General features: G+C 30.5%; 1 protein-coding gene across 3 annotated transcripts; it reads left to right on the forward strand.

Moving 5' to 3' along the window:
- Positions 1-1,965: 1,965 nt before the first annotated feature.
- LOC132942975 (sodium/potassium/calcium exchanger 1-like) lies at positions 1,966-12,135 on the forward strand. 3 transcript variants are annotated; one of them, XM_061011711.1, is made up of 8 exons: positions 1,966-2,180; positions 7,714-7,932; positions 8,888-9,283; positions 9,597-9,713; positions 9,968-10,063; positions 10,221-10,427; positions 11,131-11,232; positions 11,727-12,135. In XM_061011711.1, exons 1-8 carry the CDS (start codon positions 2,036-2,038, stop codon positions 12,068-12,070), a joined length of 1,626 nt encoding a protein of 541 aa, XP_060867694.1. In that variant the 5' UTR covers positions 1,966-2,035; the 3' UTR covers positions 12,071-12,135. The 3 variants fall into 3 exon arrangements, with proteins under 3 accessions (XP_060867694.1, XP_060867695.1, XP_060867696.1); XM_061011712.1 differs by lacking the exon at positions 9,597-9,713; XM_061011713.1 differs by lacking the exon at positions 7,714-7,932.
- Positions 12,136-12,853: the final 718 nt, after the last annotated feature.

Here is a 12,853-nt window from a genome sequence, read left to right on the forward strand (position 1 = left end):
AAATATGGGTTCCGATTCCAGTTAATTCCGGTTCATACCGGTTCTTAAAATAATTTTTTTCAAAAATTACCAATTGCTTATTAGGTAGATTTTTTGCTCGTTAAGTCATAACTTGGCCCAGTCTAATAAAAGATACTTTTAAAATTTTATTTAAATACAAATATAAATACATCCATTCAAAAAGTATTTAAAATACATTCCAAATACTTTTTTAATTTTACTCAATTTATTTCAGTTTGCAAAATTAATTCTATAATTGCTAATTTAAAATAGTGTAATGTTAGTTTGTTACATTCATCCAGATATTATTAGAACTTTTTGAACCTCCTTCTTAAATTTATACTGGAAAATTAAATCTAATAAAACTGGCTATATAATAATTTTGAAATCATTTATTATTAGGTGGGTAATTAAAGAATTAAACAGTTATTAATAAAATCAGAAATTAATTTAATAATTTTACTAGGTAAAAAATTATTAATTTATTAAGTGTTTTCAATTTTCAAAAATGATTTTAATTGATTAACAAGTGTACTGGGTTTAGGTCTTAGAAGTTGCTAAAACTAATAAGCAAAACATAAAATTACAGTATGACCATAAGTTTAATAAGCCGTAAATTACTCGTATGTGTCAATGTGTGAGTATGTGACTGTGTTTGAGACTGCGAGACAGAGTTATAAATAACTATATAAATATTATTTCTCGTAATAGTCGTAGATATTTGGTAAAGATTGTAGAAAAACACATCATTGTTGTCGACCATTCTCAGTACATTACCAATGAAAAATGCAACCCGTATGTGTGTAAATTAATCAGTCTCGGTCGTACCTATATAATACCTCGATTATATCGAGTTAAAATTTTTAAATACCACATCTTACTATGTACAAAACAAAAATTCTTTCGGTTCCGGTTCCAGTCCCTGTAATTTATACACACAATGATATTTTAAAATTTTAGAATATTTTAGAATTTGGCCGGTAGATTACGATCTTTGGTGCAATCCTCAACGAGTGATCTTCGAACCTAACCTTCCTCACACTTAACAAAAAAATAATGGTAAAGGAAATTTGTTTTTTTTTTTAAATATTTTCAATAGAAGTGACCTAAATCACTCAGTGCATTGGTGATTTCAGTGTGAAACGGTGCAAACTCCTGATAACGACCCTAAATTGGCATTTGAATGGTGAGCAGTATATGTATGAAATTCCGAGCCTAAGCTATTTAGATGTTCCGTAATTAAATTAAAATTATGTTGACGGTTGACCATTTGGGTAAACAACTAAAAACTACGGCATGGCTCTAAAGGAGATACCATTATTACACGTGAGACTTAATAATGTTTTTTAGAATGAAGAAAAATTGTAACCGATTGCTCGCAAATGCGAAAGCGATGACAGTGAGAGGCAAACTGATCTATGTAATATTATACTTTATAAATATACACAAACCCTGTTATAATTATAATTATAATTATTTTTTTTTTTATTAGGTTTAAGGTTTCGTTTAATGAGGTCATTAGCCTGTAGGTTGATAGGGTTGGTACAGACGGTACAATAGGGTTGGGACGGTTGGTACGGTCAGTTACTTGTATGTGCGACAAGGTTTTTACGCACTACAAACTCGGGTGGTCACCCATCCGAGAACTAGTGGCAGCGGCCGTTGCTTAGGTACTCTCAATACGTCGCGTGATTGATTGCAGCCACTGCGCCGCGCCGAGCCACATTATAATTATTATTATATTTTAGTAGGTCAATTTTTAACAATAGTTAATACAATAATACCACGTACTTTAAAATTAATATTACTAATATTATTTTCAATATAAGATATACCTCTTCCCCCTCATCACAGAAAATGTCATATCTACACCACTTGTGACAAATATGATTTATCAGCTTCGTGCACTGTGCATTATCATAATATTATATAATACAATTTGTATACCAATATAATATTGTCACTTCAGCGGGATTGCAGTCGATAGTTGTCGTCTATATAGGTTAACATAATCGTACTTAACGTTTATGTGATAATGTTTCGCAGACTCAAGTCATCGATCACCACAGTACTGCTGCTCTCTGTGGTTACTTCATCCATTTTCGTTACACCGACCAACATCACTCATTCCAGTAACACGTCTACAACTCGCTCAGATAACGTTACCCATATCAACCCAGGTTAGTCAAAGACAGATTCACACACTATTACCATTTTACCATCACTCAGATTTATTGGATTATCACTCGGGAGATATTCGTTTCAAAACAAATAATATTTTTTAACCAAGCAAATAAACTGACAGGTATTTCCCCGGTAAAAGGTCCTAAATCGTTGTACCTATAATGACTACAGGAAATGATATTATGAATACGAAATAATTTGTATATTAAATTAATATATTGGCCCCATCACCATGACGTCACTATCTCAAATCCACCACTGGATAGACTCTTAGACTCTAAGATTAAGCGTATAGTTTTAATATTTTCTCCAAGTGTTAAAAAATAAAAATCCTAGTTCTGCCTTTCCATTATATGATGTTATATAGCTGTATTCTTGTCTTCAGTAATATTTTTATAATATGTTCTGCCTATTGTATTAACTAATAATAATGTATAGGTAACAAATAAATTATAGTGGGCGAAATAGAGTCTTGGCAGTTTACGTTGAACTTGAGTCATCGATTAAATGTTATAATTTGTCGTCCGATGAACGTGAGCAATTCGTTCCCATTTAGTTATCTACGTTTAATTTTTATAGTGTTGTATATCATTTCAGATTCTGTTCGGTGCCATAATGTTTTTCTTAACATTATTGTCTTACATTTACTTTTATCTAAATAATGAAATTGATGTGGTTAGTAATTATTAAAGGTGAGCTGTTTTCCATTCAATACATTTCTCCTTGTAACAAAAACACAACCATACCCATTATTCATGTACCAATTTAATCTTATACTTGACATTTATAATTTAACACTGCAGATAATAACTTAAAAAGTAAACAGATAATTTATTGAATCTCTAGTAAACGAAAAAATAACAGTAAATAAAATGGAAACAAATATAGTTATTGTATTTCTAATTCAATAATTTTCATGTTCAAATATAAAACAATAATATTCTTCAATCGTCATTGATGCAAAAATATATTTATTTAACATGCCTATCAAGGCTGAGTAAGTTAACGATTTTTTTTAACTCGTTAAGTTAAGTTATTTTAAAACAATATAGTTAAGTTAAGTTAAAAGTTACTCGTATTTTTTTTCGTTAACTCGTTAAGTTAAGAGTTAACATTGAAAAAAAAACTAACTTAACTTAGTTTAAAGTTAAAATTTGCTAATTTACAAAAATAAAAATTCCAGACACATAATATGGATTATTAGATAGTTTTTCTTTAACGTTCAAGAAAATTACTGGGGAAGTCTAAAATGATACATCAAAGCAAAAACCCATTCAAAAATTTGCATTATTCTTCGGACAAAAATTAACTTAATTTAGATACTTTTGAAATAAAATTAACTTGAAGTTAACACGTTAATCTTGAAAAAAAGTAACTTATTAAGTTAAAAGTTAATTTGAAAAAAAAAGTAACGAGTTAATTAGCTTAATTAAAATTCACTTAACGTTTTAACTTAATTTTAATTTTTAACTCGTTAAGCCCAGCCTTGATGTCTAGACTAGGTAAGATGTGTTCAATGTGAACTTTTAAATGTTAAATCATTTTTTTGTAATTTTTGCAACACGTGGCAGTTAAACTCATACTAATTGTTTTTCATCCTTATCTCTTACCTGTACTAAAATAAGACTAGTTAAAATAATATAATACGTGCCCACCTTCATACGTCCTCTTTTTACGTTAAAGATTATTAGTTTTTCTAAAAAATCCTTATAAAAGTTCATTATTATTAATTAGGGGTCAAATACTCAAATTTTAAAATACGTAGGTATATATTATGACATTTAGAATTATTAACAACGAAAATACGTTACCTACTGATATATAATATATAAAATGTCATAATGTAATAAGTTTTATATGCCATAAAAACAATACATAGAATTACGTCGCTATTATATCATCATTCTAAAAAGTTATCAAGTAGCTAGAATTTATACAGATCATAAATATCCAACTAATCCGGTACTCATACATAAATGTATAATGACGTGTAATCTAGGTATATGAAATAATATTATAAAAATGATTGAAAACCATTTTCAGCTCGATTATTACTTGATATTTATATAATTTCCTATGATAATACAAGTATAAAAGTACATAACAATAGTGTCCTATATATACAGGTTCTAATGTCTAAAGTAGTATAAATTATAGCATTATACTATCATGTATTCAACGAGTCATGATGTTTAACGACAGCGTTCAGGAATTGTTACCACTAGGAGGACAGGTCTCATTCATCTCGAAAATAAAATTTAAAAGTAAACTACCTATACTTCTATAAAATATGTCTTCGTGGCTAGGATTAAAATTAATTAGTAAAATAAATTACTAACAAAAGTTAAGATTAATAGTAAATACAGATGATTCTGGTTTACAAATTACAGATGCCTACCTGCACATCACTATACTAGTCAGTCGATTGGTCTATTGTCCATGTATATAAGAGTCTAGACGAAAAAAATTGTGAAACAATTAATACACTTAAGTTGTTTGTAAACAGTTATTCATTTTTATATATTATATTAAAATAGTTAGATTGATATAATAATGGCTATTATGTTCATAGTCTACAATAATAATATCCAATAAATACAATTAATAATATATGCTATAAAGGGTTGTATAGCAATATATCATTATCGACATGAATATAATATTTTCTCATTGTATTTTATAATAATTGTTGATATTATTCTGAAAGTTATATTTTTTGTGTGGAATATTTTTATCACCACTGTTATGAAACCACGCGTATTTATAAATATTAGTTATCTAAATCTACTTCGTACTTGAGAATAAATCAATTGTGTAAAAAGATGCGGAGTGTCAACAAATAACTGTAAAATATAATAATGTAAATATGTAACTAAATTGAATATTTAATATTTTGAATATTTTTCAAAAATTGTACTTATTAATATTTTAAATAAGTAAATAAAAAGCATTTTAAAACCTTTAATACTAATTACTATTCAAGATAATTAGTGTTTTCTATTATAAGGATTGCCCTGCTGTGTATTATATATACATGTTTATGTTACGGTACAGGAATAATGTACTAAAATATCCTAGGTCAATGCATACCTATCTCATAATATATTACATATTTTATACAATATCTATTTTTTTAATTGGATTTTTGTCCTATACGTTCGATTTTTTGACATGTATACTATGGTACATGATATTAATTGATATATGGATATAGTCATATAAGTATGTTATTTATATATTACGGACAAAGCTAAGTAAATGATAGGTAAAGCTAGGTTTACTATGTTTAATATTCAATATTAATTATACTCAGTAAATTCGGGAAATCATAATTTTTTCGCGCATTTACTAAAATATTGTGCTACCGAGAGTGTACAAACTACAAATCATGACAATAAAAACTAATAAATCCATAACAGAATATTAATATAGTTTTTAAGTATAGGTACCTAATAATTGAAAAAAAAACTAAGTTATACATGTATGATTTATATACTAATTTGTTAACGTATATTTATTTTGGATGAGAAGTATAATCATCAAGGCTGGGCATTAACGAATTAAAAAGTTAAAGTTAAGTAAAAAAGTTAATTTAATTTTAACTTATAACTAGTTACTTTTGGCTTTTCATTAACTTAACTGTTAACTTACTAAATTTCTTTCTTAATTAACGTGAAATTAACGAGTTAATTTTTTATTTTAAGAAGTAAGTATTAAGTTAATTTATTTTGTTTTTAATTTTATAATATTTCACTATTTCAGTCTATTTCGTTTTCATGTCAAAAAATATGTATCGTAAATTGTTTAAAGTTAAAAATGTATATCATTCGAATCTAACTTATATGGAAATACTGTATGAAGTATTAACACTATATCCTATAATTTAGTTTTGGGTTGGAAAAAAATTAAGTATGCAAGCGTTGTACAAACAAATAAACTTTTTTTTAACTTAATAAAAAATTAACAAAAAGTGTGTATTAACTTTTAACTTAACTAAATTAACTTTTAACTTTTAACTTTTTGTTATTGATGCATATTAACTAAACTTAGCTAAGTTAAAAAAAATCATTAACTTGCCCAGCCTTGATAATCATACATTATTAACTCAATTTTTGGTGTTTGTTTAAATCATATACATTTATATTATTTTTACATTAATTGAATACACGATAAAACTAACATTTATAAAAAAAAAACAGTTACTTTAATTTTTATTTTATTTTTAAATTAATTAAATACATACATCTTAAAAAAATAAAAACTAATATTTCTGAAAAAAATCTGTTACTTTAGTTTGTTTACTAATTGCAGGCGTAGTTATTTCGTATGTTAAGGCATTTTCTAATTGGACTGTGTTTGAGAACAATGAACTATTCTGTACCTCGAATGTCCTCGATAGAAGAAATATATTTACGTATGTCTTTTACTGCTAGTAATGTCTATTTTTTCTTTTAAAGTCAATCGTTTTCTTTTGCTAGCCATAGCGCAATAAAGTATAATAAATTCGCACTACAATAAACGTTGGCATCACAAACACAACTAAACGCACATAGGACAATGCATTAGTTATAATACTTCGTTGACGCAATAATATTTCAATGACTGAACGGATAAGATAAGATTTTCATATACAGTATAATAATGTACACATAAGATAACTTAATAATTCAGGTTTTTATTCAGGTATTCCAAAATAATTCTTAATTTAAGATAAAAATAACTAATATCAACGTCATAAAAGTGTCCGTTATTTAGAGTGTCCTGTATTTAGAGGTTTTCCTATACATAAATAGTGAAAATGTTCCCGTCCCCGAAAAAACGTCCGCTATTTAGAGGTGTCCGTTAAGGGAGGTTTCACTGTATATAAAAAAAAAAAAATTAAATATTATATACTACATTACTACATTTTTTAAAATAAAAATAATAATGGTTTTCATTTAAATTAATTAGTTGATAAGCTTATTTAATTAAATAATTGGGATTATACTTAAAAAAAATATTACTATGCATATAAATGTATTATTATTATAGTGCGCATACCTAATGATAATAATTGTTATTTTACGTTAAATATGCAAAAATCGGAAAGGTTTGCTAGGAAGGTAAAATATGGCAATATTTAAAACATAATGAACACACTAGGTAGATGAGTAGAGCCTTAAAGGTAATATCGTGATATTTGAGCGCAATAACACAATATTATATCGATCGTGTTATAATTTGTATAAATGGGTTCAAGGAAGAAGGGTAGTGTAAATTCAGAAAACTTTTTCAACATAGCAAAAACAAAAATGTGTGAAGCCTTAACTTAATTTAATAGCATTTACTAACATGATTTGTAAATCATAAAATGCACAAAACGTTTTTTTTAGTAAAAATAAAATAAATTATGCTTCTCTGATTTTACAAAGTACGATTAGTAAATTCTAGTATTAAATAGTAAAACCTTGATTTACTTAGTGATCTGGTTTTAACGATAACATATATATTTAAATATCGTGTTGACTGATTATATTGTTATTTATTCAGTACAGGATTTTACCATAGAACATTTTAAGAACAGTAGTCCGACCTCGTGTGCAAATATTCGCCGATCAATTGACGAATTCCCCAGAGATTTCTTCACCGAAGAACAGAGACGTCACGGGGCCGTTATCGTTCATTTAATCCTGGCATTTTATGGATTCCTATTTATAACATTTGTCTGTCAAGACTATTTTCTACCATCAGTATTATATATATGTTTAGGTATGGTGAACGTTTTTATTTAATTTTTTTAAGTGTTTAAATAATATTGAGCTAAACAATAATATAAGCATGATTAAATATTAAACCGACAAAAAATGCGGCATATAGAATTGAACAATTATTGTTAAAAATTTTAGTTTTGTTCAAGTTTTTATTCGCATGAAGGATAACCTCACGATAATAGTACGTAGATTTATGCAGGCCTTTTCCCCTCACAATATCGATGCTAGCATTATAATTTATACAATACCCAATACAATATATTATTTAGTATACCTCGACGGCTCGGCGTTTTACAAAAGGATAGCACGGCGTTATGGATAGGCAATTTACCTACAGTGCCGTCAAGGATTCATTCATCAATATTTCATAATATTATACAATAATATTGTCATTATACACGACTGCATGTCCACTTGGTAGTAGGGGTAATTTGACTGTCACTTGATTTTATACACTATGTTGTGGTGCATTAGGGTTATTACTTATTATAGTGAATACGTTAATTCATTATTCAATGTCGCGACGGGATTTACGTATGCATTATTTTTCCTGAAGATATCACTTGCAGTACAATCAATGTAGATTATAATAATACCAAAATGTTTCAAGCGACGTGGGGTCCTTTTATTTATGGAAGCAGATTGCGCAGACAGAACTGACTTAGTGGCCTTTCTCCGAGTATTTGAAGTCAAGTGTCCTAAAGTATAATATGTTCTAATATTAGATTTGAATAATTATTTTTATGTAATATGTGATATTGATTTGATGTCCGGATCTAGATTCTGCAAACGGAAGGGGCACTTAAATTAAAAACATTTTTACGATGCTGATTTTTTAATAGTTGATGAACAATTATATTATATTTTTTGCGAACGGGGGGAAGGGGAAGGAGCACTTTCTTCCTGGATCCACCATTGCCCATATTAGGATTATAATATTGTATGGTTTTTAGATCTGGGGATCTCGCCGGACGTTGCCGGTGCGACGTTCATGGCGGTGGCAACTTGCACGTCAGAGCTTCTCGTCTCCGTGATCGGAACTTTCGTGACCAAGTCCGACCTCGGCGTGGGCACGGTGGTGGGCAGCGGCGTGTACAACACGCTGGGCGTGTCGGCGTGCGCGGGCCTGGCAGTCTGCGGCCTGCCAATTGCCGTGGAAAAATGGCCACTGATTCGGGACAGCACCGTGTACGCAACGTCCATAGCCGTTCTGGCCGCCATCGCAGTGGACAACGTGATCATGTGGTACGAGGCTCTGATCATGATCACCATGTTCTTCGGATACTTTGTTTTCTTGTTCATGCAATACAAGCTCGTCGAAGCAGTCGAAAAGTGGAAACACAACAGTCGTAAGATCGGACAGCATAATATATATTTTATTTTATTGCATCGATATTATGTAATGTCATTAGGCGCGTTGATGAAGTCCGGTAGGTGCTATTATAACTGGGTGGGTCGGGGGGCGTTATATCTCTGTTGTCGATGATGGACTACATCAAACATTTTATCGATTTAATGGTATGAAAAAACCTAAAGAGCTGTTGCAGGCACTATCTAGTAGACGAGATAATATATTTTTTTATCCAAATAGGTCCAAAAAATAATAAATGTTTACAATAAAGTACATAATATAATATATTTAAATGTACTAACGACTTACAGGGATACCTGTGTTTGAGCGTATCAAACGATTGATATTTTGTAGGAAGTACGCTTCGATGGAATCTCAAAATGTCACACTACACAGAAGTGATACACAGATACGTCAATACGGTACAGGTTGGTTGTCAATATTAAGAAATAATAAGGTATGTTTTCCCAATAGTGTCATTGCGTCAGACAGTGGAACAGCAGGACTTTGAATGAAAACGTATCTTTCCACTTATGTGATATACATTATATCATTTTTCATTTTTAGGTACTTATATAATAATATATCCTGCCATTCTGAAACATTATATAATTAGTTATTACTTATTTGCCTTTTATTAATATGGATTGTCTATTTGTCTGTTTAACTTTTTTCTAAATAGTCGAATACCAGCTGCAAGAAGGCGAGCGGGCGTCATCAAAAATAATATTTACTACAACTTTCAGTGAACGCGATCAATCGGATGTCGATGAACAAAGTAGGTCAAAAATATGTGACCGCATAATATTATGGTGGCATATCGCATATGTGTTATACATAAATACATATTTTATTAATTTATTACTATACATATAGTAATAAATTATAATTATATAATAAGTAATTTCAGTCTAAAAATAAATCGTTTTATGCAGCTTATATTTTACCCCCATCAAAATCGTCCGGGAGCAATATGTTGCTGATCGTCTGGCGAATATTCTGCTCGCCGGTTAACTTTGCGTTGTGGGCCACGATACCGGATTGCCGGACCAAACGATCACTATTCCCTATCACGTTTGTCATGTCAATCATCTGGGTCAGCGCTATCACATACGTTTTGTCATGGTTCTTAACGATATGCGGTAAGTGTAAAAGTAAAAACTAAAAAGCACATACGTATAAACGTGTTGCCTGATGTACAACTGCTATATGTATACATCAGTGGTTAGGTGCACCCGCACATATGTCGTAACAATAGGTACTTTTATAATTTATATTATTATTTATCTATCCCTATAAATGCGTTTTATTTATCTTTCATTTGTAGAATCCATCTTACGTCTAAATCATACGTCCGGTTCATGTCATCATTGACACCACACAAACTCATGTTATGTATGTTATATATGCATCTGTTATGTATAACAATAATATTATTGCTATGCCTGGAGTAATATACGCTTTGTGTGTACATGTACTATAGATAATGTATTTAGAAAGAGTGTACTGGAGGTCAACTGAAGGCTAGAATAGCTCAAAGACTAATTCAAGTATGGTTAACCCGTTTGGGATTGGTATTTTTTTATATTAATATATTTAGGTTATTAATTAGTTATAAATATCAATATAATATAAATTGATCTATTTTGTAAATGGAGAAGGTAGCCAAAAAAAATTAGCACTGAAGTGATGCAAAAATTCTTTAGACGTACCCATAGGTACATTAATACTTAATTACCATTTACCACCTTGTTATTTGTGTTGGATTGGTTTGTCGCAATAATTATATAATATTATATTCTTATTTCTTGGCATTTATATTATTAATTTACACTACTACAATAGGTGATACGTTTCATGTCAGTGACGTTGTCATGGGCATAGGGGTCTTGGCGGTCGGCAGCAGTATCCCCGAAGCCGTTTCGGGCATAATAAACGCACAAAACGGTAAGAACTAAAAAGTTAAATGTAACATTGACCATTGGCGGCAAGTACAAACTAAAAATACATTTATAGCTATTACCATGTGACAATATAGGGTGCTGTTCCAGTACTCTACTTTTCACTGCCACTGTATAGGGTTCCATGTAAAGTACAAACCATTTGGTTAACACTTTTAACAGACCAATGTTAACACAGGTCAAACGTCAACGTGTATATTTACGTAATTTAATAGTAATTGAGTCTTATAATTATTTCTGTGATTTTTTTATTTTAATCGTAAGACACTAAAACTTAAACTTAATTTAACCCAAATAATGAGTGTTTTATAGGATTACATCGACCACTCCGTACAGGGTGTGCGTATAATAATTATATAATAACTACCGGTGCACCGATGTTATATATTATGGTTATAATCAGCCATAAAACCGTCAACTCTTTTGATAAGGACAAAAAATGTGTTTTGTAAATCACATGATATTTGATAACTTTAACAGGCGAAGGGTCTATGAGCATCAGCAGCGCGCTGGGCTCTAACACGATGGACATACTACTGTGTTTGGGTCTTCCGTGGTTCGTCAAGTGCTCGCTGCCAACGTCGATGAACGGCGGACCCGTCACACTGCAAACCGACACCTTGTTCTTTAACTGCATGTGCATGATCGCCAGCGTGGTTGTCCTCAATGTGGCGGCCGCCATCAGTGGGTACAAAATGCACAAACCATTTGGAGTTATGTGCCTTGTCGCACAGATGGTTGTCATTGCGGCGTTGATAATCAACGGACTGAACGTTGCCAGAGACGATGGAACCGTATACGCTGTACCAGTACGGTGTAGTTGATATTATTATTAAATTATTATTTTTATTTCGCCGCTGATAATAAACGGCTGTATACCTATTGTGCATTTCATCGTACAATATTATTGTAATGTTTATAATTTTAAACGCACTTTATAGACAGTCCCAACTCCCAACGGTCTGTCTTTCCCATCCCCAGTATAGATATTATAAGGGTGAGTAGATATAATATGATACGGTTCTTAAAAAAGTTAAAAAAAAGGTGACACCTCCAAATAACATATTGTGCGTTATCAAGGTGGGTGTTTTATACCCCACCGCGACGTTGGTTTGGTATCTATATTGTTTCTATGTTATTGATCTATAAAATCGCATTAACACTACAACTGTCGACTACTCGACTGTCTTATAAAATCATTGGAATGTAATGGAAAAAATTATTTATGATCTATTTTAACAATAAAACAAATCTAAGTTTGATAGATACATAATATAAGTAGGTAGTGATAGTATAGAGAAATCCGCAGTATTCTATCATCTATATTACTGTAGTATGGTATACAATAGCTATAGGCTACACTTCGAGTTACCGTAGAGTACGGTGTATCGCTGCCACATGCCCGCATAACCACATTAGGACATAACAACATAAGTACATAACATTATCGTATAATATATTTTTCACATTTATTAATAATAGTCTAAACAGTGACACTTGGGGGCCCTAAAGTCAAATATAAAATAGGTCCCCCTACCCTAAAATGTAAGTGGTTTTAAACAATCTAAGGTTCATGGTACACCGTTTACTCCCCCTCCCACCATAGG

Source organism: Metopolophium dirhodum, chromosome 4 (assembly GCF_019925205.1).
Source record: "Metopolophium dirhodum isolate CAU chromosome 4, ASM1992520v1, whole genome shotgun sequence".
NCBI classification, from domain to species: domain Eukaryota; kingdom Metazoa; phylum Arthropoda; class Insecta; order Hemiptera; family Aphididae; genus Metopolophium; species Metopolophium dirhodum.

Excerpts from the sequence above, each read along its gene's own strand:
- LOC132942975 (XM_061011711.1), top strand. The coding sequence starts at position 2,036 with ATGTTTCGCAGACTCAAGTCATCGATCACCACAGTACTGCTGCTCTCT. Across the intron at positions 7,933-8,887 it reads AGTATTATATATATGTTTAG|ATCTGGGGATCTCGCCGGAC; the intron begins GTATGGTGAACG and ends TATGGTTTTTAG. Across the intron at positions 9,714-9,967 it reads GATACGTCAATACGGTACAG|TCGAATACCAGCTGCAAGAA; the intron begins GTTGGTTGTCAA and ends TTTTCTAAATAG.